Source organism: Lissotriton helveticus, chromosome 2_2, assembly GCF_964261635.1.
Source record: "Lissotriton helveticus chromosome 2_2, aLisHel1.1, whole genome shotgun sequence".
Taxonomy (NCBI): Eukaryota; Metazoa; Chordata; class Amphibia; order Caudata; family Salamandridae; genus Lissotriton; species Lissotriton helveticus.
This window is the reverse complement of record NC_136060.1, coordinates 290,459,534-290,480,054: the sequence shown is the minus strand read 5'-3', so window position 1 is coordinate 290,480,054 and position 20,521 is coordinate 290,459,534. Positions and strand designations below refer to the sequence as shown.

The window sequence follows — 20,521 nt, the reverse complement described above, 5'->3', positions numbered from 1 at the left end:
AGACTTGGACATGACCAATAACACTTACATAAAAATTGTTGTCAGCCCCAAAAAAGAAATACTTGGCCTAGAATACAATTACATTAATTGGTGAATACGAATAACTGGTTGGTTTGTTGCTGTCTGACTTTACATTTGATGTCTAAATTATTGACAAAAGCTTATGGAGTTTTATTTAAAATAATATTTCATCAAACTCCGTTTTACTTTGACAAATGACCATGCTTTTTTGATTCACATACATATAAAGATCGGCCCTTGTCCAAACTTTCCACTGAAGCCTAGTCACAGGTCTTTACAAACACCACACCTACCCTGGGCTCAGACCCGGTAACAGCCAACGAAAAGGTATCAGAGTAGATTACTTTCTCCCCTCAAGGAAGTTTTGACCTAGGAGGATCAACCAATACTCACCCCCCTATATTCTCTTATAGCATTTCCAACCCTCAGGCTAGATAACCTCCAGGGCATCTTAGCCACAGTCAAATCAGGCTCCCCCATGGACCCGGCCCCTCCCTGCATTTTAGGGAAGGTGGCAGAGGAAACTCTTCCTACCCTGCTAGATTTACTAAACTTTTCGTTGAGCACAGGGATTGTTCCTTCAACATTGAAACAGGCCGTGGCGAAGGCTCTGCTGAAAAAAGCCAATTAAGATTGCATTGACTTTGGAAACTAGAGACCCATTTCTCTTCTCCTGGCTAGGAGTAGTAAGCTCTTGGAGTAGCACATCAACTCCAGACTAGTTGATTTCCTAGAAAACCATGAAATTCTTCAGAACACTCAAACCAGATTTTGTCTGCACCATGGCACAGAGACTGCCCTTCTGTCCAAGAATGGCTGGATTGTGGAGAGATGGTAGCTATCATCCTCCTCGATATCAGTGTAGCATTTAATACTCAACCATGACATCCTTAATAAGTGACTGAATAGCGCTGGAATCTTGGGTCTTGCTCTTGCATGGCTCAAATCCTTTCTGGAGGACAGATCTTTTCAAATATTTGAAGGTGGTTGTACCTCAGTCTTCTCCCTGCTTAAATGCAGTGTTCCACAGGGCTCCTCGCAGAGCCTTACACTTTTTACCTTATATATGAGGCCATTGGCAGAGGTTGTCCAATCCTTCTAGATCTCAAATGCGACTTATGCAGATGACACCCAATTGGTCTTTCCTCTCACTGAGAACCACAAGCCCTCACACTGGCACCCTAGGACCCTCCCTTGAGAAGGGTGCCTCCTGGATGAATTGCGGATTTGGTTTGGTTTAACTGCCTGGGACCTGCACCTCTTCCCAAACCGGCCATAAAAAGTCTGGGGTTATGGCTGGACTCCTCTCTAAATCTGGAGGCTCAAGCAACACAACTTGCAGCATTGTGCTTTTGCAATCTTAGGATGCTCAGGAAAATCTTTCTTTTGCTTCCACCACTCTCCAGGCAGCTAGAGGTTCAGGTCATCATACTTTCTAGCCTGGACTACTGGGATTCCCTCTACCTAGAGGCCCCCAAAATGACCCTAAGTAAACTGCAAGTACTGCAAAATGCAGCTGCTCGCATTCTCTACTATGTCCCTAAACATCACTAAGCTCGGCATAGTCTCAAATCTCTTCTTTGGCTCACTGTAACGGAACGCATGAAGTTTAAAGCACTCTGCATTGCCCACTGGGCCTTTTTGAATATCGGTCCTCTGTTCACCTGTTCACTGATCTCTCCTTATGTCCCTGAGTTAACCCTTTGCTCTTCAAGGGCTTTCTTTGATAAATGCTCCTCTATCAGGCGATCTAGATGGGGATGACAGCCCTTTCAGTTTAATGTTGCGAATCTGTGGAACTTCCTCCCTCTCCTCCGGAGAGCAGCCATGCAGGACCTTCCGTTCCACAAACTACTTAAAACCTGGCTATTTCAGTACAGCCTCCTCTGAAGGAATAGAAGTCTCGCACTGACCGCGCTAGAAGGCCACCGGGTAGCCATGCGCTATACGTGTGCAACATAGAATAGGAAAGATACTAATCCAGAGGACTATCAACCTTAATAGAGCCAACTACTGCACCACCTTACCTTTCTTTGCCCCAGAGAACCCTACAAAAAGCTTAGTGTTTATCCAATGGTCTTTGGTGCTTTCGATGTAAAAGCTTGACTCTTTTGGGGGTCCAGTCCACGGAGTCTCTCCTCTTTCGAAGGATAAGGCATAGAAAAGAACTTTGGGAGGGTGAATGTGAAAAGGAATCACGACTTGTGGCAAAAGGCCCCTCTGGCCCTCAGCATTAGCTTGTCCGGGGAAAATGGTTTTATAGGTATGCTGCACTGAGAGAGCCTGGAGGTCACTCAGACGCTGAAGTAATTGCAATGAGGAAGACCGTTTTGGAGTCAGAAGATGCAACGAGCAGTCTACATCGGCTTGAAGGGGGCTGTAACATGAGGAAATTAAAATACCACTGTGGTATCACAAACAGGTTGAAAGGTTATGTGTCAAACCTTTCAGAAAATGCATCACAGCAGGTGTCAAAGAAGGAGGTTGATCTCGCAAACGCAAAAAGGCTGAAATGGTCAGTGTAAGAAATTGGGTTTCTGCTTGAGGGGGTGAGCGTGAACCCAAACTCAAAATGAACCACAATTCTTGTCAGGGTGAGGCACAAGCAAACCCTGAATTAACCTGTGCTCAACCCTCTGGTAGCTTGACACAGAGCTGTCAGACTTAACTTAGAGGATATGTGTAAAGTATTAATGCAGCATTTCAAACAGTAATAAAGTGAGAACGCAACACAAAGTTTGTTTAAAGTTTAAAGATTTAAGTGCAAATAGCACCAAAAAGCTCAAAGTGTCAACTGTGGTAATCTGGTCGCCCCGGACTGGGACACAAGTTCAGGTCGAGTGCCGGCCAGCTACAGGGACCCTCGTACGCCTGCTCAACTCAGTACCTTAATCCTAGTTATGAAGAGATAACAGAGTCGTGTGTGAAGGATGCAGTCGATGAGGAGCTTACAATACTACGGCCTGCATCAAGGATGCGATGCGCAGCAGCAGTTCCTGGAAGGCTGAGGGCGGTGATGCAAGTTCTTGTGTCGGGAAAATCTATGTGGCAAAGGTGATGTGTCGGTTCTGCTTGGGGCTGAGCTGCGCAGCAGGAGATGCTTTGGTTCTACTGAAACTACAAATGGGCTGGCTTAGCACCTTCAGGCCCACTTCCAAGGATCCAGGATTGGAGTGGTACAACTTGGTAGGGAAAGACTCACAGATGGGAGAGTCAAGTGGTGGGTTCAAGGTTTTTTGTGCTTCTGCCCCTGTGGCAGAAAGATCCAGAAAGGCTTCTCCCCACTGTTGGAAGATACACTGCCCCCACCTTGAGGTGGGCATGCCACTTGTGATCTGACAGACTTTGCCGACTGAGCTTATCTGCCCTGTCGTATAAAGATCCCGCCAGGTCTGTCTTGATCAAGGAGATGCCAGGATGCTCGAGCCATGTTCAGAGACGTACCAACTCTTGGCAAAAGACACAGGACCACACTCTGCCCTACTTTTTGCAGTACTAATTGGCAGTGTTGCTGTCGGTAAGAACCAGTACTAGCCTTTCCCTTCCTATTAATAACAAACTTGATGGGTATTGTTTGAAAGGCGAATAGTTAAAGAGCAAATTAATTTGCTGTGATGGGGCGTAGGGAAACAAAAAGAAGCGGAGTGAGACTGTTTAAAATAAAAAAAATGCTTTCCACATATATTCAAGTAAATTATATGTTCAACACAAAAACAAATGAATCGATATACAAAATGCACTGTATTACATTAAATGTCATGTAACATGTGATAACGTGCAAAAGTGCTTATGAGGTGAAGGGCGAAAGTGACACGTGGGGGGTATGTACAGCAGGATAGGGGTCGCAAACAGGGTTATATATACAGTGAGATAGAATGTGATGCCTGTACAGTTAATACATTTTATGTACAAATTCTTCTGGGCAATCACACTCAGGGCTCCGTAAATTACGCTGTGAGAGTCGAAGGCATTTCGGCCTTTATGCAATTTTAGACCATCATCAGGACCAGGTTACAAAATTTCAATACAGTGTGGGTAGGTGTCACGGAGTGAATCGTAGACGGACGGCGTTACCCGGTGACGTGCGGCAGACCACTAACAGGGATGAATTAACTAAATCGGTGCTGGCTCAGAGGAGAAGAATTCCAAACAGCAGTCAACAGAAGGCAATCAAGGACCACATGATCATGGGAGGGAGGTGTTATTCGGGAGCCCCAAGCGCAGTCAAAATGAGTCGAGATAGCAGCCACACAAAAACACACACACACACACACACACTTCCTCTAATTTAGATACCTTGTAATATGTTCTTCAAGGGGTAACCTTCGCTAGAGTCACAGGACTTGGCTTTCTGACCACTGGCACTAAACAAATGTGCCAACCTCCAACCAGAAATCAGCTAGACTGCAACTCATACACAACCCACTGGGCAAGGTTGAGTAGAAAGTAGGAGCAATGTAGATTGTCTTTGAAGTCTATAAGATAACATTTAGAGACAACCATGAAACTCCCAACCCTTTCGTAAATGAATAACAAATTCAACAAAACAGCAATAAGAAAAAGGATGCATATTTTAAAACATTTGTTTAAAAATCCTAGCCTAGTGCATACAATATGAAATCACACAGAATATGAACAGTAAGGCAGCGGAGAAAGCTATGGATAATAAGAATAATAAAAAGAATTCTAGAGTGGTTATTGAAACCTTTAGTCCTAACACCCTCCACCAGAGATACTGCATACCTGTGGAGTCGTTCTGAGATAGCAAAGTTGTTATTTTCCATCGCCTTAATGCAGTTCTGGAACACAAACAGCAACCTGTTAAGGTCACTCTGCTGTTGGCTCTCTTAGCTAAAGCGGGTGCTGCAAACTGACACAACTCAGTCTGTGATATTCATGGCAAAGCTCCCATTATGATAACACTCACAGATACCTATGTTTAAACAAGCATTGGCATAGCCAATAGGTCTCGCTTTTGGGACCTTATAACTATTTAGTTATGCCGCACAATATCTTTGGTGCAACAACATCAACTATTGCATGGCTAAAAACGTATAAGGTCCCAAAGGCGAGACCTATTGGCTATGCCAATGCTTATCTGGACACAAAATGTAGTCAGCCCTGCCGCATAATTTGGTCCTCCTTTGCCGCATGATTTCAGAGGCCAGCCTGTAGGGCAATCCATCTAGGTAGGCTAGACACATGGCTCAAAAAGTAGTATCGTCTTGAGAGCATTGGATCTAAAAAGCAGAGAAATTCCCTCACTTGAGGTTACTTGCTTCAGTAAAGGGAAAATCTTACTTTTAATTGCTTCCAGGCGACTTGCACTTCACTTTTGGACATAATTAAATGTTTCCTTAAATGTGTAATATGCAGCTGATGAATAGATGTTGATTTCAGTTTTTTTAATCATATCATTTTACTGGTGATAGGAGTGCTTAATTATTTGCTGGAATTAGTATGTTTTGTGGTGGAAATAAAATTACATAAATGAAAGGAGGTGAAATGGCAAAACAAAGCAAGACAATAAAATGTAAGATAGTGTGGCATGTCGTCAACAATGCAGAGTAAAATGGAAATGCACAATCAGTGAAGGGTTGAAGGCAATGGAAATGGGTGGAAGGCAAAAGGAGGAACAAAAAATTGCAGATTTCATGATATGTGGAAAAATAATGAGGTATAATGGTTGATAAGACAACGAATTAGTCTGAATCGAAAGCTTGGTTGAAGCAAATTTGAACAACTGGTGATGAGGGGTACAGTACACCAGCAATTTGTTGAATCTGAGGCAAGAGTGGGGGATAAAAGTCACCTAAAACCAATAAGTGGCCAGATGGCAAAATATATAGAAATAATGTTAAAAAAATAATTGAAAGACTGGGCTGAGGACCCTGGTTAGATCATGTCTTTTGGTTTCGACAAGAATTGGGGTGAACTGTGTGCAAGTACTTCTGATTTCGAAGGACATACAGACAGGGCTGATCCTCTCAAATTAGTGAAAACAGGAAAAAATGAGATGTGCTCATCTGCAGCATAGATGCAAGAAATGGAGGGACGGGAGGAAAGAAGACAATGAAGAGAACATTATGTTTTACATTCAACTAACAAACTACCTGTTACTTGTCCAACATGTCCTCCTTCTCTAGTATGGGGCTCACGGCATCTGTCTCATCTCTACCCACAGGTTACACAAAGAAAGCTGATTGATGGTTCTGTGGCTAGTGGATAAACTTTCATTTCCAGGTTTGCACTGTAACCAACACCTAAGACTAATCGTACACTCTGGCGGTGACAATGCGCAACCCTTGTGACCAATGACAATACAGAATCCATTCTAGTTTTGTGTGTCCACTGCCTTTCATCTATCAACGAAACCACCAAGCCTCAGTGCAATTCACTTCATGACTGAGGTTCAAACTGACGGGAAACTCAGTGGCTTTAGAATCTATATTATTGGCGTGCACAACTGATGTGTCTTGTCTGTTTGTAAAACTGCCCCACCGATGAGGTCAGAATGCATGGCAGTGGAGGATTTCACTGCAGACCGAAATGAGAAGACATGATGTGGAGTCGAAAAACACAAGAGCTATCAGCGCTTTCATCATGCCATGGTTTGTCCCCTAGCGCTTTCTTATTAAAGGCTGAGCCGAATCGGTCGGGACTTGCAGCACACGAAAAGCTGCGCCCATTGGGGTTGCGCGATTAACAGCTCGCGCAACGCTCCTGAGGAAAAGCATTATTTTGTAAAATTATGTTAACTTGCGTTCAAGCGCACAAAGCAAGAGGCAGGACTCAGCGCTGAACTGCGGGTCATCTCGAGCTGCACATTCGCTCATTAAAGGGCTGCTTCAAATTATTAAGACTCGACAGCCATAGGACTGCACGCAGGAGCTTCATTATTTCAACGGCGGATCATACAAAACTTGAGAATCAATTAGACGTGCATTAACCCTTTTTAATCATGCTTAAAGTGACGTTTTGTGGAATGTGTAAAATCTACAGACCTACATGGAAAGTGACATGAAACACACGTCATTTATGGATATATCCCTCCTTTTATATATGTATTTGTGAACATTTTAAAATCTGCCACTATTGTCACATATCCGAATCCACTACAATTTTTATGATAGGAACACTGAGTATGATGAATGAAGACAATACACGAATAAATGGCATTAAAATCACTTACAACATGAAATACACTAGACAAATGGTGTAACTTTAATGGTCGGAGCAGAAACACTTCAAACACGTTCACTAAGTAATCTGCTATATTAAAACCAACCTTTAAAACTCAATAATAAACATTTATAAAATTGCAATTGCGGCCGCGAATGTGAAAGTGATCGAGATCGCGTTGCACTTAATGACCCGTGATGGAGGAAAGACAGATGGTGGCTGCGCCCTTAACCACAAGCTTGAGGCCAGCAAAACCCTGTGGTCGCACTTTCAAAACCCACTTACTAAATGTCTCGCGGAGCAGCGCATGCGCTGGGTCAGGCGAGACCTAATTAGCTTAGCAAGAGGACAAACCACCCTGAAAACAAATGAGTCCGCTCGATTATCACCTTTATCGGATACATTCCATATTCTAGGTATAACAAAAACCCTAGAAAGTGGATCTATGTGCTGCCAGCATGTCTAAAACTTTACATTTTCTCTTATAGAAATAGAATGCCTTAAACCATAGAAATAGTTTAAAATACACATTTTGAAGGAAATAGAGTCTGAATTCAATGTTTACGCCACCTTTTGTATTGCAAGCTCTGTGCGTACCTGTAATCACAGATTTACTTTCCCCCAAGAGCCCCACAATTTACATAGCATGCATATTCTTTTAATATGTCACTTGTTCCCATTTGCACTCTTGATATTTCATAATTTTGTGTTGACATTTTATGTACGAGAAACAATAGCTCTATGTAAAGTGTTTAGTCACCCCGACTCTTGTCCACACTGCACAAAAGTTAGTAAATACAATAAAAAAAGAAATACATTATTGGTAGTTACCTTGTGCACTGGACCTACTTTTTGGGAATTCTGTAAGAAACTGATCACTTATTCTATCTATCTATCTATCTGGGCATTTGTATAGCGCACTACTCACCCGGAGGGTCTCAAGGCGCTGGGGGGGGGGGTCCGCTACTGCTCGAATAGCCAGGTCTTGAGCTGCTTCCTGAAGGCGAGGTGGTCCTGGGTCAGGCGGAGGTGGGTCGGAAGGGAGTTCCAAGTCTTGGCGGCCAGGTAGGTGAAGGACCTTCCTCCTGTGGTGGCTCTTCGGATGCGGGGGGACGGCGGCGAGGGCGTGGCTGGTCGATCGAAGCTGGCGCGTGGGAGCGTAGAAGTTGAGGCGGCTGTTGAGGTATCCTGGTCCTTGGTTGTGTAAGGCTTTGTGTGCGTGGGTGAGGAGCCGGAAGGTGATTCTCTTGTTGACCGGGAGCCAGTGCAGGTCTCTCAGGTGTCCGGAGATGTGGCTGCGGCGGGGGATGTCCAGGATGAGTCGTGCTGAGGTGTTCTGGATCCGCTGGAGTCTCTTCTGGAGTTTGGCGGTGGTTCCGGCGTAGAGGGAGTTGCCGTAGTCCAGACGGCTGGTGACGAGGGCCTGGGTGACCGTCTTCCTGGTCTCGGTGGGGATCCATTGGAAGATCTTGCGTAGCATTCGCAGGATGTGGAAGCACGACGAGGAGACGGCGTTGACTTGTCTGGTCATGGAGAGGGAGGAGTCCAGGATTAAGCCCAGGTTGCGTGCGTGGTCAGTTGGTTTGGGTGCGCTGCCCAGGGCGGGGGGCCACCAGGAGTCGTCCCAGGCGGAGGGTGAGGATCCCAGGATGAGGACTTCCGTCTTGTCTGAGTTCAGTTTCAGGCGGCTGTTCGACATCCATTTGGCTACTTCTGTCATCCCTTCGTGCAGGTTGGTTCTGGCGGTGGCGGGGTCGTTGGTTAGGGAGAGGATCAGCTGGGTTTCGTCGGCGTAGGAGATGATGTTAAGGTTGTGCTGGCGTGCGATGGCTGCGAGGGGGCTCATGTAGACGTTGAAGAGAGTTGGGCTGAGCGAGGAGCCTTGAGGGACGCCGCAGATGACTTCGGTGGCCTCCGATCTGAACGGGGGGAGGCGGACTCTTTGTGTCCTTCCGGTGAGGAAGGAGGTGATCCACTCCAGTGCCTTCTCCTGGATTCCGACGTTGCTGAGGCGCTGTACTAGGGTGCGGTGGCAGACAGTGTCGAAGGCCGCGGAGAGGTCCAGGAGGATGAGGGCCGCTGTTTCTCCCTTGTCGAGCAGGGCTCGGATGTCGTCTGTGGCTGCGATCAGGGCGGTCTCGGTGCTGTGGTTGGCTCGGAAGCCAGACTGCGAGAGGTCGAGGGAGCCGTTCGTCTCGAGGAAGGCGGCCAGTTGCTTGTTGACGGTCTTCTCGATGACTTTGGCCGGAAACGGGAGCAGCGAGATGGGGCGGTAATTCTTGAGGTCGGTAGGGTCTGCTGATGGTTTCTTGAGTAGAGCGCTGAGTTCGGCGTGCTTCCAGCTCTTCGGGAAGGTGGCGATGTCGAAGGAGGTGTTGATGATGTCCCGCAGGTGGGGTGCGATGACAGTGTCGGCCTTGTTGAAGACGTGGTGCGGGCAGGGGTCTGTCGGAGATCCGGAGTGGATGGAGTTCATCGTGCGGATGGTGTCTTCAGTGCTGATCGGGGTCCAGGCGCGGAGGGTGGTGGTGGGGGGCGGTGGTTCGGTCGTGGCGTGCGTCGGTTGAGTGCTGAAGCTGATGTGTATGTCCGCGATCTTGTTGTGGAAGTAGGAGGCGAGGGATTTGCAGAGGTCTTGCGAAGGGGTGATGTTGTTGTTTCCGGCGTTGGGGTTGGAGAGCTCTATCACGATGTTGAAGAGTTCCTTGCTGTTGTGTGCGTTGTTGTCCATCCGTTCCTTGAATGCAGTTTTCTTGGTGGCGCGGATCAGCTGGTGGTGTTTTCGGGTGGCGAGCTTGAGGGCAGTCATGTTGTCCGGTGTTGGGTCAGTGCGCCAGGTTTTCTCGAGTGCTCTGCAGTTCTTCTTGGAGCTCTTGAGTTCGTCGTTAAACCATGGGGCTTTCTTGCTGCCGGGTCGGCTCGGCGGGGTCTTCAGCGGGGCGAGTTCGTCTGCGCAGTCGCTGATCCATTTCGTGAGGTTGGTGGCTGCTTGACTGGTGTTCGTTGTGCTGGTGGGAGGGTTCTTGCTCAAGGACGTGGTGAGCTGGTCTGCAGTGATCTTGTTCCAGCTTCTGCGGGCAGCCTGTTGCTGGTGATGGTGGAGCGTGGTCCTTCTGAAGCTGAAGTGGACGCAGCTGTGGTCCGTCCATGGGAGTCCCGAGGCGTGGCTGAAGGCGATGTCCTTGCTGGAAGAGAAGATCGGGTCGAGTGTGTGTCCGGCGTAGTGGGTGGGGGTGGTCACCAGCTGCTTGAGTCCCAGGTTTGCGAGGTTGTCCAGCAGGGTGGTGGTGTTGCGGTCGTTGTTGTTCTCCAGGTGGAAGTGGAGGTCCCCGAGGAGGATGTAGTCGGCTGAGGGGAGGGCGAGCGGGCTGATGAAGTCGGCGATGTCCTCGCTGAATTGTGTGCGTGGTCCCGGGGGTCTGTAGATGAGGGTGCCTCTGAGGGTGGTCTTGGGGTTGACGTGGATCTGGAAGTGCAGGTGTTCGGCGGGTGCGATGGTGTCATCGGTGTTGGTCGTGATGCGGATGGTGTTCCTGTGGATGATGGCGATGCCTCCTCCTGTCTGGTTGCCGCGGTCCCTCCGGATGATTTTGTAGCCGTCCGGGATGGCGATGGCGATGTCGGGCGCTGAGGAGGCGTTCATCCAGGTTTCCGTGAGGAAGGCGACGTCTGGGGCTGTGGTGTCGAGCAGGTTCCAGAGCTCGACGGCGTGTCTGTGGACGGAGCGGGTGTTGAGCAGGATGCACTTCAGGTGGGTGCTGCTGGTGCTCTGCTTGGTGGATGCTGGTGCAGTGCAGGTCCGGATGCAGGAGAACTTGCAGGACTGGCAGATGAAGGGTCCGTGGGTGCGTCTCGGGGTGGCTCGGTAGCATCCAGGGGTTCGGCCGGCGTTGAGTGCGTAGAGGGTGGCGGCGTCGTACGTCCGGCGGGTGGGCTGGGGTCTGCGGGGGCCAGGGGTCCTGGCGCTGGGCGCGGTCCAGGCGCGGACGGGCGTAGACGGGCTTACCTTTGGCGCACCTTCGGCGCACCTTTGGCGCTCAATCGGTGCTCCCGCTGCGCGCGTCCGCTGCGCGGTCGCTGAGGGGGCGTCATAAGAGGGGAGCCGGGAGGGCGGGTCAGCTGGGAGGCGGGGTCGCGTCCACCAATGGACTGGCGAGGGGGCGGGTCCTTAGGCAGGAGGCGGCGGGAAAGCGGGATCGGTTTCAGCGGGCGGCCCTGCGGCGGCTGGGGCGCCGCTCACGGCGTCGGAGAGGAGGTGGCACTGCAAGGGTCCCTGGAGCAGGAGCGCTGAGGAGCTAGGGGGCAACCAGGCCAGAGGCGCTATTAAAACTTTGAAGAAGTTCTGTTGATGAAAATCTTCCTATTGTCTACAGTATCCTGCATTAGACAAATGCTCATACTGCATGGGTTTTTATGAAGATTACATTTGGAAGTTTTTGATAGAAATTGATGGAAAAAAATTGTGGCTCCTTTTTCAATGCAATATTTCCATCCAAATAATACATATAATAAAATGTTCTTGCTGCCAACCTCGTCAGAAATGGGGAAGCAAAGAGAAGTTAAATAGCACCAGCAATGCCAAAAACAATCAAGTAAAACATTTACAATTGGAAATGTCCAAAATTGTTATTATAAGCAGTGAAAAGCGGCAAGGATTACCCAGGTTTAATATTTTCTTCAATCCCTCCATGACATTATGAAAACCAGCATACTTATTTCTAGCCCACAACTTGCAGGATCAAACACATTTTAAGAATGCCCAACTAGAATAGATTTTGGGGTAGAAGAATTACATTTAGCGACCCAATGTCAATTGATTCTTACCAAGAACCATGAAAGTAACATGGTTGAAGGTGGGCATATTCAAACAGTAGGAACTTGCATACCTTTGCATACCCTCAAATCTACAGAAAAGATTTACACAGCATAATTCTTTCATCCCATAACATACCTCTTTAATAACTTGCTCAGGTTTCTGGACAGACAGCTGCAATCTTTTTTGTAAGAAAAAACATTCAGTCTGTCTTGCAACATCCAAAAATTTCTGAATACACTGATCAACACCTGCAAAGAAAAATATTTATATTTTGATGTCGTTACATTTCATCCAACTCATTTTATTGATCATTGTTGCATTAGGATGAAGGTGTACCATTTTGTTTCTGTATCTTTATAATCTTCATCTTCAAGTTATGGACATTATAATAAAAATGCCAATCAATGTAGGATTTGAACTTTACAGCCTTTTTATGAGGATCAAAAATATCCACCTACACACATTTCACTGGGAAGAAATCCACAATCGAACATTTCATTAAAAAAATCGTTGTTTTTTTTAAAGTCCACTCAAAAATTATAAAAGCTTTGCATGCTCTAATTGAGCACATGGCCTACAATGTAACAAATACATTACAAGTCTGATGCAATATGTGCATTTTGTGCAGTACAAGGATATGCAGTTATAACTTGTTACTGCAACTTTTTAGTGTATATTTTTCCTCCTAAATATTCTTCCTCATTTCATGTTACATTTCCAGAAAATTATAAAACAAAAAAAGCATTGGCAAATCCAATAGGTCTGGTATTGGCTGGCAGCCTTTTTGCTTTGTCGATGCTTACTTTGTTTATAAAACATTATTGTTGTGGGCGCTACTGAGAGATCCATCTATCTATCTATCCATCCATCCATCTTTCTATCTTGGTCACATATGGCAAACCCTGGCACTGAAGAGAAGAACTATATGTTCAAATGTCCTCCTTGTGAAAATGCAGAATTCTGTCACTCCCAGTGAAGATAGCTAATGGCTGAAGTGGGCTGACCTAGTGCCCCATGGCATAGTTGGTGGAAGAAACGATGTGAAATACACAAGACCAATGGAAGAAAAGGAATGGCTCCAAGCTCCTTGAAGAGAAAATAGACAGACCAACTCAGTAATGTGGGCTTATAATGCCATCAAGGGATGCCAATTATATTTACAAGAGCAAATGGTTGTTGTCATCTGTACTAGGAAATGGCAATATATTAGACCATATTACACATTACTGGTTATGTATTTTTTTTATTGCACAATTGATTAATTGCAGTTTGCACTCTTTAGAAAGATTTACAGCATTTGACCATGATCTATTTAGCATTCATTGTTTGCCCGACACTGCAGCTATGTCATTCAATGTTGGGAGAAATTTGTGATTCTGTGGAGGATAAATGTGCTAATATTTAAAATGTCTTATGCCATAATATGCATTATTATAAATCAAGTTTTAAATTCAAAAAGCATTGTAATGACATTAAAACTAACCATTCTAAAATGGTTTGTAGTACATTAACCCTGAAAGGTAGGTTTAGCAAGACGGGTATAAATGAGGAAAATGTAGTGCAATGTGAGACAGTAACTTTTTGATGACAGAGTCCTGCATTTGCAATGTTTATTTTCACACACTGGGGAGAATTCATTGGTAGATGTTTGCATCAAGGATGAGTGAGCTTGCAATGGTGAACTTGAAAGGCATGCTGATTAATTGTCTGTGATCAGCACTGCTAAGTTAAAAGCCTATTTCTTTTACCAGCAATGAAAGAAAGACTAAACTTTATTTGTTCAGGAAAACGAAATAGTCGCTAACTAGAACACCACCATAAATAACAGGAAACAATTCACAGTTCGACCTCTTTTCTGGGAAATACAAACTTTGAAACAACTAAAAAACACTCAATTAAAAGGCTTAACCATGTACATAATAAATAACCCAGCTATACTCCGCACACTCCATCCTCTACTCACAATCCCACTGCCACCTTACACCTGCCCCGTTGCCCTCTACATGCACAGCCATCCTCTAAAGTCCTGCATCTGCCTTCACCCCACAGTTCCCCTCTATCTCTTCCTGTCAAGCTCATCTCTGTGATTGAAAGTCAATGGCTTCTGCACTTGTGAATTGGAAAATGATAGACTAGCCCCCAAATTCTTTCTAAGTGGGTTGTTTAATAAAAAAATATTACATTAAGGTCTGTTGAAGTAGCCATCAAATAGGCATAGATCACAAAGAAAGATGTTATCTTCCCAAAGTACACCTGGTCCCCAAACACTGGCAGTACTGTTTATTGTTTATGACACTTCATAAAGAACTCTGGGTTCAGATATTTGTAGAGTGCTGCAGAACGGTGTTGAGACTTTCCAAGTTGTAAAAGTTCATCTGTGCTGGATTAGTAAGAGCATAATGTGCCCCATGCATTTGTTGGTGCATTACCATAATGTGGATGAAGAAAATCTCATTTTGGCATTTAAACACTGAAATTGACACAACCTACAGTCTTTGAATTGGAATCACAAATAGGCTTGCATATATAAAATGTACATATTCTGTGTCAAAATGTAAACATTATTTAGGATTCCTGAGTCTAGAACAGAATGAGGAGTTTCTCACCATTCATAATTAAGTAATAAAGGCGTACACACCTTCCATCCGCAATCTTGACTTCAAATCCAAGCTTAAGTTAGGAAACTCTTAAAGTGTGTGGACCTTAAGTTTATTATGCTTTATTTTAAGTTAAATATGTAACATACCATGGTACGACAACACACCCAAAATTAACATCTGGCAGTTGTATAGCATTTTAGGACCCTAGTGTAATTTTCCCGATTCATCCCCTTATATAGGTATAAATCACCATATCCTTATACAGGCATAGAAATCATAACAATATTTAGACACAGCTCATGCAGTCCAAATACGGCAGGGCTATTTCCACTAGTTCCGAAAATCCACAACGATTTCTTGGAAAACTCTTTTCTTCAGCAGCTAGGGACTACCCCTTGCTTGAATACGGACTTGTCCAAGAACTCATGGAGTTTTCAAAGAACTGAGAATCTTTGATGACGTTATTATGTCCACCTTTACGTCAATCTCGGCACCTTCAAGGTATAAATATGCCCACACTTGCCCAAGCAAACACACGGTGGTTTGGAGCAGTTCGACTATCTACTTGCCCGACGCATCCTGCTACAGCAAGTGCTGAAGGAAGCCGACCCTTCAGCAGACCCACTGAGAGAGACGCTGTCTTTTCTCCTGCTGAGAAATCCAGCTCCAGGGTTTCCAAGCTACCCTTGCGGGTTGTTGGGAAATCGAGTCCAGAGACTGAGTGATACCAGACCTCCTTCATTCTAAACCAAGGTACTGAGCTGATTAGACCCTAAGAGAAATCTTGGATAGATTCTTGGGAAAGAATACTAAATTTATGCTACACCTCACTTACTTCTTCCCTCGTACTAGACTTAGGTTAGGTACATTGGGGTAGGCGTATTTTAGAAGCACAAGTGGAGTACTTTTTAGCCTTTGTTAGTTATGTATGTATTTATCCATGGTCTAGGAACCATACCATGCTTTTACAGTATTATTTCATAATACTCTCCTTACTGTACGCATTATACTTTGCAACCAGTATTATGGTTATAGCAGTTCATTTCTTCTGCATGAGAAAGAAGACTGTTCAATAAATACTCTTTTATTGAAAACGCCAGTCTATCTATTTCTCTGCACCTCTGATTAAACGAAGCATGCACGAGTGACTGAGTAAAATATCTATCTATTGTTTCCACGACTCTGAAGATCAGTTTTATCTTGGGGAAACAAAGTTGTCATGTTTATGCGGTTCTCAGAAACTAAATCCCTTCTTGTGAACTCGAGAAAGTTTCTAGTGACCTCTGAGCTAGCTAGCACTCACAATTAAGTCTAATATATTTGATAGAGCCCTAGTAGACACAAGTCCTACGTCATATCTATAGGATATATTATTCCAATGCGCAGAGCCTATTGGGAATATAAACACTACACTACATGGCGCCCAACGTTTGGTAAGGCACTAATTTAACGCTAGATACTAGAGTAACTCAGTCGTGGTTTTCACAGAGACCCCTTTTTCCCATACAATACTCCAATAGACGTCTGGAGTGGGTTAAAGAATAAAATATCCACCATTACTGAGTAGGACGAAAATTCCTATTTATTCGTCTTTGGTTTGTTCAACGCTGAAGGATACAGTGTTGCAAAATATTGTGCACCTTATCCTTATTTCCTTGAAACTTGCTCTGCAAGACTTTCAACAAAATGTCGGATAGCGACTCCGAGACCAGTAGACCTACAAGAACCAGTGGAACTGCAATAAATGCAGACCAACCGGATTTAGACGTTACAGGTATCCGACAAGACTATGTGGATGCTATAATCATCCCGGAAAACAATAGCTATAAAGCTCATAGAAAATGGCCTATCAGCAAGAGGTGGTAGGGTAATTTTTGTCATAGAGGCACATGAATATCGGCAGACAGAGGTATTCTATTCATGGATAATCTTTCCACAAGCAAATCCAACAACACATGTGCTCCACTTCTATAAGGTAGAGGAACATCCAGCAGAATACGTTCCTTTCGAGGACATTGAAATTCCACTAACTTACCAAGAGCATCAAGCTCTGGTTTAAAGGCGCCCTACAACATCAAAATCAAATTACCAGGCTCAGTACACTAGGAAGACCAGGAGCAACATGGCTGGTAGAAGCCTTCTATACACCACATCCTGCCATAGAACAAAGGTCTAAAACAATTAATCAAAATTGGTACAATTGGTACAATGTGTCATACGGACACTAACAGTCCAACCAGCTATCAGAATTCCACAACAAACCCTTCATCATGGGAACACTAACAAAATTACACCACAGACCATACAATCAGTCATTGGCAAATTACCCACAAAAAGGGAACAAATTCCATTCTGGTTAGCTCAAAAAATTACTCGGATCAAGGCAGTATTTCCCGATAGCACACCTCATGAGAAACACAGGATTCTAACAATCTATTTACCAATGGGGATTGTACCACACCTGGAGGACTGTGACACTTGGGGTACAGTCTTTGCTGCAATCTACACCAAAACACATGGTGTTCCGTCCATGGCGGTAATACCAGACGTCCTGAGACAGATTCATAATGAATACGGGGCAGAGCCTGCTTTAAATCTCGGTATGAAATTACTGAAGGATTTCAAACAGGTCTCAGCTATAATATTAGCGAATATTAAAGGTAAAGCAGCATCAGTGGCAATCCGACAAAAACTAAAAACTTGATGTAACTGAGCAACCATACGAACTGGCTAGAATAATAGAAAAAGCCTATGAAGAACTAGGTAGAGATAGTTTGGGAAGGAAACCAGTAAAATCCGACCTGACAGAAAATCCTGAAAAAGATTTTATCATAAACAGACTCGCTACTCCTAAAAAGAAGTGGGAAAATACTAGAGAGACACTTCCTAAAGAGAAGCGTCCCCAATCCAGAGGAAGGTCTCCTCAAAAGAAGGCCTCTGAAAAAAGGTGTAACCTGAGAAATAAGGATCATTTAAGAAAACCTGATAGATTTCAAGATACTGATACACGTTCTTCTCGTACCTTTCAGACTTCCTCGCAGAAATCCGAAAGAAGAGGACGATCAGAACACAAAGAAGAACCCATGAATTCCAAAGACGATCAAAACGTTCCGAAAAATAAGAAAACTCAATTTACCAAAAAGAAGGTAGCAAGTCTTAAAATCAGGCATGCCGAGGATCTTGAGGACACAACTCAAGAACGGGGAGTGGGCCCAGACAATGCTGGACAGCGCAGCAGAGGTTACCATAGCTCGCAAGATCCTGAAGGATCATCTGGAGACAGTGGACCTGAATGAATGCATTCAGGTTGAAACTGCAGATACCGGGGTTAGTGTACCACATAAGTTATATGAAGTAACACTCCAAATAGAGGGTACATAACTAGGAAAATAAAAGCACTCTTTTGGGAAAAACTATCTAAGGGTTATGACATTCTTCTGGTTGAAAAAGACTGCCCACCTGAATTTTTCAGGGAGTGCCCACATGGCGAAGAAATCATTATGCCAGCCCTCTCAAATCATATTCCTCTCCATAAAAAAACACCTATGCCAGAAAATACGATGTGACCCACGTTCCAGCATTATATAAAAATCATGTGGGATGGGATGTGGATTCTCCTCACCATAATATCTAGTTAAAAAAATCAACCAACTGCTCAGAAACAGTATCCAGTTAAACAAGAATCTAAAAAGCAGGTCAGGAAGATCCTAGATCAACTTGAATACCAAAAGGTGATTGAAACATGCACCTAGTCCATGAACAATCCTTTGTTTCCTGTCTCCAAACCAGACAATACATGTCGTCTAGTTTTAGACTACAGTCATTTAAATTCTTGTTGCAAAACCTTTGCAGTACAAAATGCACACAGTGCAACACTGATGAATAACAGTGTGCTCCAAAAATATAAAACAACATTTCAAACGCTTTCCTCTGTCGAAACATTGCACCTGAAAGCAGATATTTGACCGCTTTCTCGATAATGGGGCCCGACACTTTTGTCGTCTCCCACAGGGATTCAAGAACAGTCCTGGGTCAGCCAGAGTAACAGAGTTACTACAAACGTATGATGATGAAGCATTATCTTATGTCTATGACATCTATCTTACAGATGAAGACTTGGACAGGCACTTGACCAGGGTGAACACCATAATACTTGGATTCCCCTCTGAAGGGTACAAATTCAACTTTAAAAAAAAATATCAAGAATTGCCCACCTCAACGTCCTATTCTTGGGATACGAACTTTCATGTAAAGGCAAAAGCCTGGCAGCAAACATTTTAGAAAAATGTGCGCAGCTCCAACCTCCAGGAACGCTGAAAAACTTACAGTCAGTTCTAGGATTCCTGAATTTCTGAAGAACTTACATTCTAAATTAAGCAGAAAGGGTTAAACCTCTACGAATTAATCAAACCTGACTTTAAACCTACTAATTGGACTCAAAAACACACAGAAATTTTGCGTTCAGTGCAAACAGACATTTTAGCAACAACCCATTTACAGACATGCGTAAATGAACGAAACCTTGTAATCCGAATCATCCCAGGGAGATGCGGATTCACGTACCTAACCTTTAATGTAGGTGAAAAAGTACCAATACCTTATAAATTACACTTGTACACACAGGCTGAAATGAAATTCAGTTCAACCAAAAAAAAAATCTGACAGCTGTTTAAACTGCGGTAGCAAAAGAGAGCCCTCGCGCAGGGAAAGCACATAAAAGTCGTTACGCCTGTACCTGCCTTAAAGTCAGTAACAAAAGCAAGCATTCCTAATGCTAAATCTTCACATCCAAGATGGATACAATTGGTTAATTCTCTTGCTGCGACAAACGTTAAATCCGTTTTTGACCTGTACTTGAAGACACAAGAATTTCTCCAATACGAACAAGAATGTCCTCTGCCAACTGAAATTCTGCCTCTAGAACATTACGGATGTATAATTTATACAGACGGATCAGCACAACCCGCAATTTGGGGAAAACGAGCTTATAGTCCTGCGTCCGCGATTGTTAAAGGTCGCTGGCGCGATGGTAAATTCAGACGTATGGTCACAAAAACCCAATCTCTCGGAGACTGTACAGCTCAGCGAGCTGAACTACAGGCTTTCAAGATGGTGCTTGAAAGTACAGATCGCGAATTCCCCACACTCAGTGTGAGATTCATATTACTGCTTCCAGTCTTACAATTCATATTTGCAGAAATGGGTTAAAATGGTTTTAAAGACGCAAAAGGTGGCACAATCAAGCATAAAATGCTTTGGGAACAAGTAGTTCTATTACAGAAAGAAGTACAAAAGACTCACGTGATCCATACACTGAGTCATCAACGTGATGGCGTTCACGTTGAAGGGAATTCATTGGCTGATGAAGCCGTGAAAGCAGCTTCACTCGTTCAAAAACAAAAATAGACAGCGAAATTATGCAAGCTGTCATTGCTTCAATGAAAGACAATGGTAAACCACTTCCAAAAGGCTTTCCACTCAAGTACTCATATATAACTGATGCAAATAATCTTCCTTTTGCTCGAATCCCTGGAGTGGGGGATAGAGTAATTCCAAACATGGAACACAGATTGGGACTAATCTTAGCAGCACATGAAGGACTTGCTTCTGCACACGCAGGCGTTTCAGCCGCAGTGTCATTATTAAAACAACGATACTGGAGGCTGCGCATGAGGAAACAGACCCGAAACTATGTTTAGGAATGTGAAATCTACCAGAAAATGAAAGTTTCAACAGTGAAACGCACGGTGCAGACGCCCCTTTTAATTTCAGATAAATCACTTGCATGTGTTTACCTGGACCACTGTGGTCCCTTACAAAGGGATGGCAACTATAAATATATTATGGTCGCAGTGGATTCATGCTCAAGATTCATTTGGATGTGGCCTCAGCGCTCGGCTGA

The 20,521-nt window shown here is 44.4% G+C and overlaps 1 protein-coding gene across 1 annotated transcript in view; it reads right to left on the bottom strand.

Moving 5' to 3' along the window:
- Window positions 1-20,521, bottom strand: part of MED28 (mediator complex subunit 28) — a 112,909-nt gene that overhangs the window by 11,637 nt on the left and 80,751 nt on the right. The window contains exon 3 of the mRNA XM_078678424.1: window positions 12,155-12,267. Coding sequence (XP_078534550.1) covers window positions 12,155-12,267 — 113 coding nt within the window. The remainder of the gene's footprint in view (window positions 1-12,154; window positions 12,268-20,521) is intronic.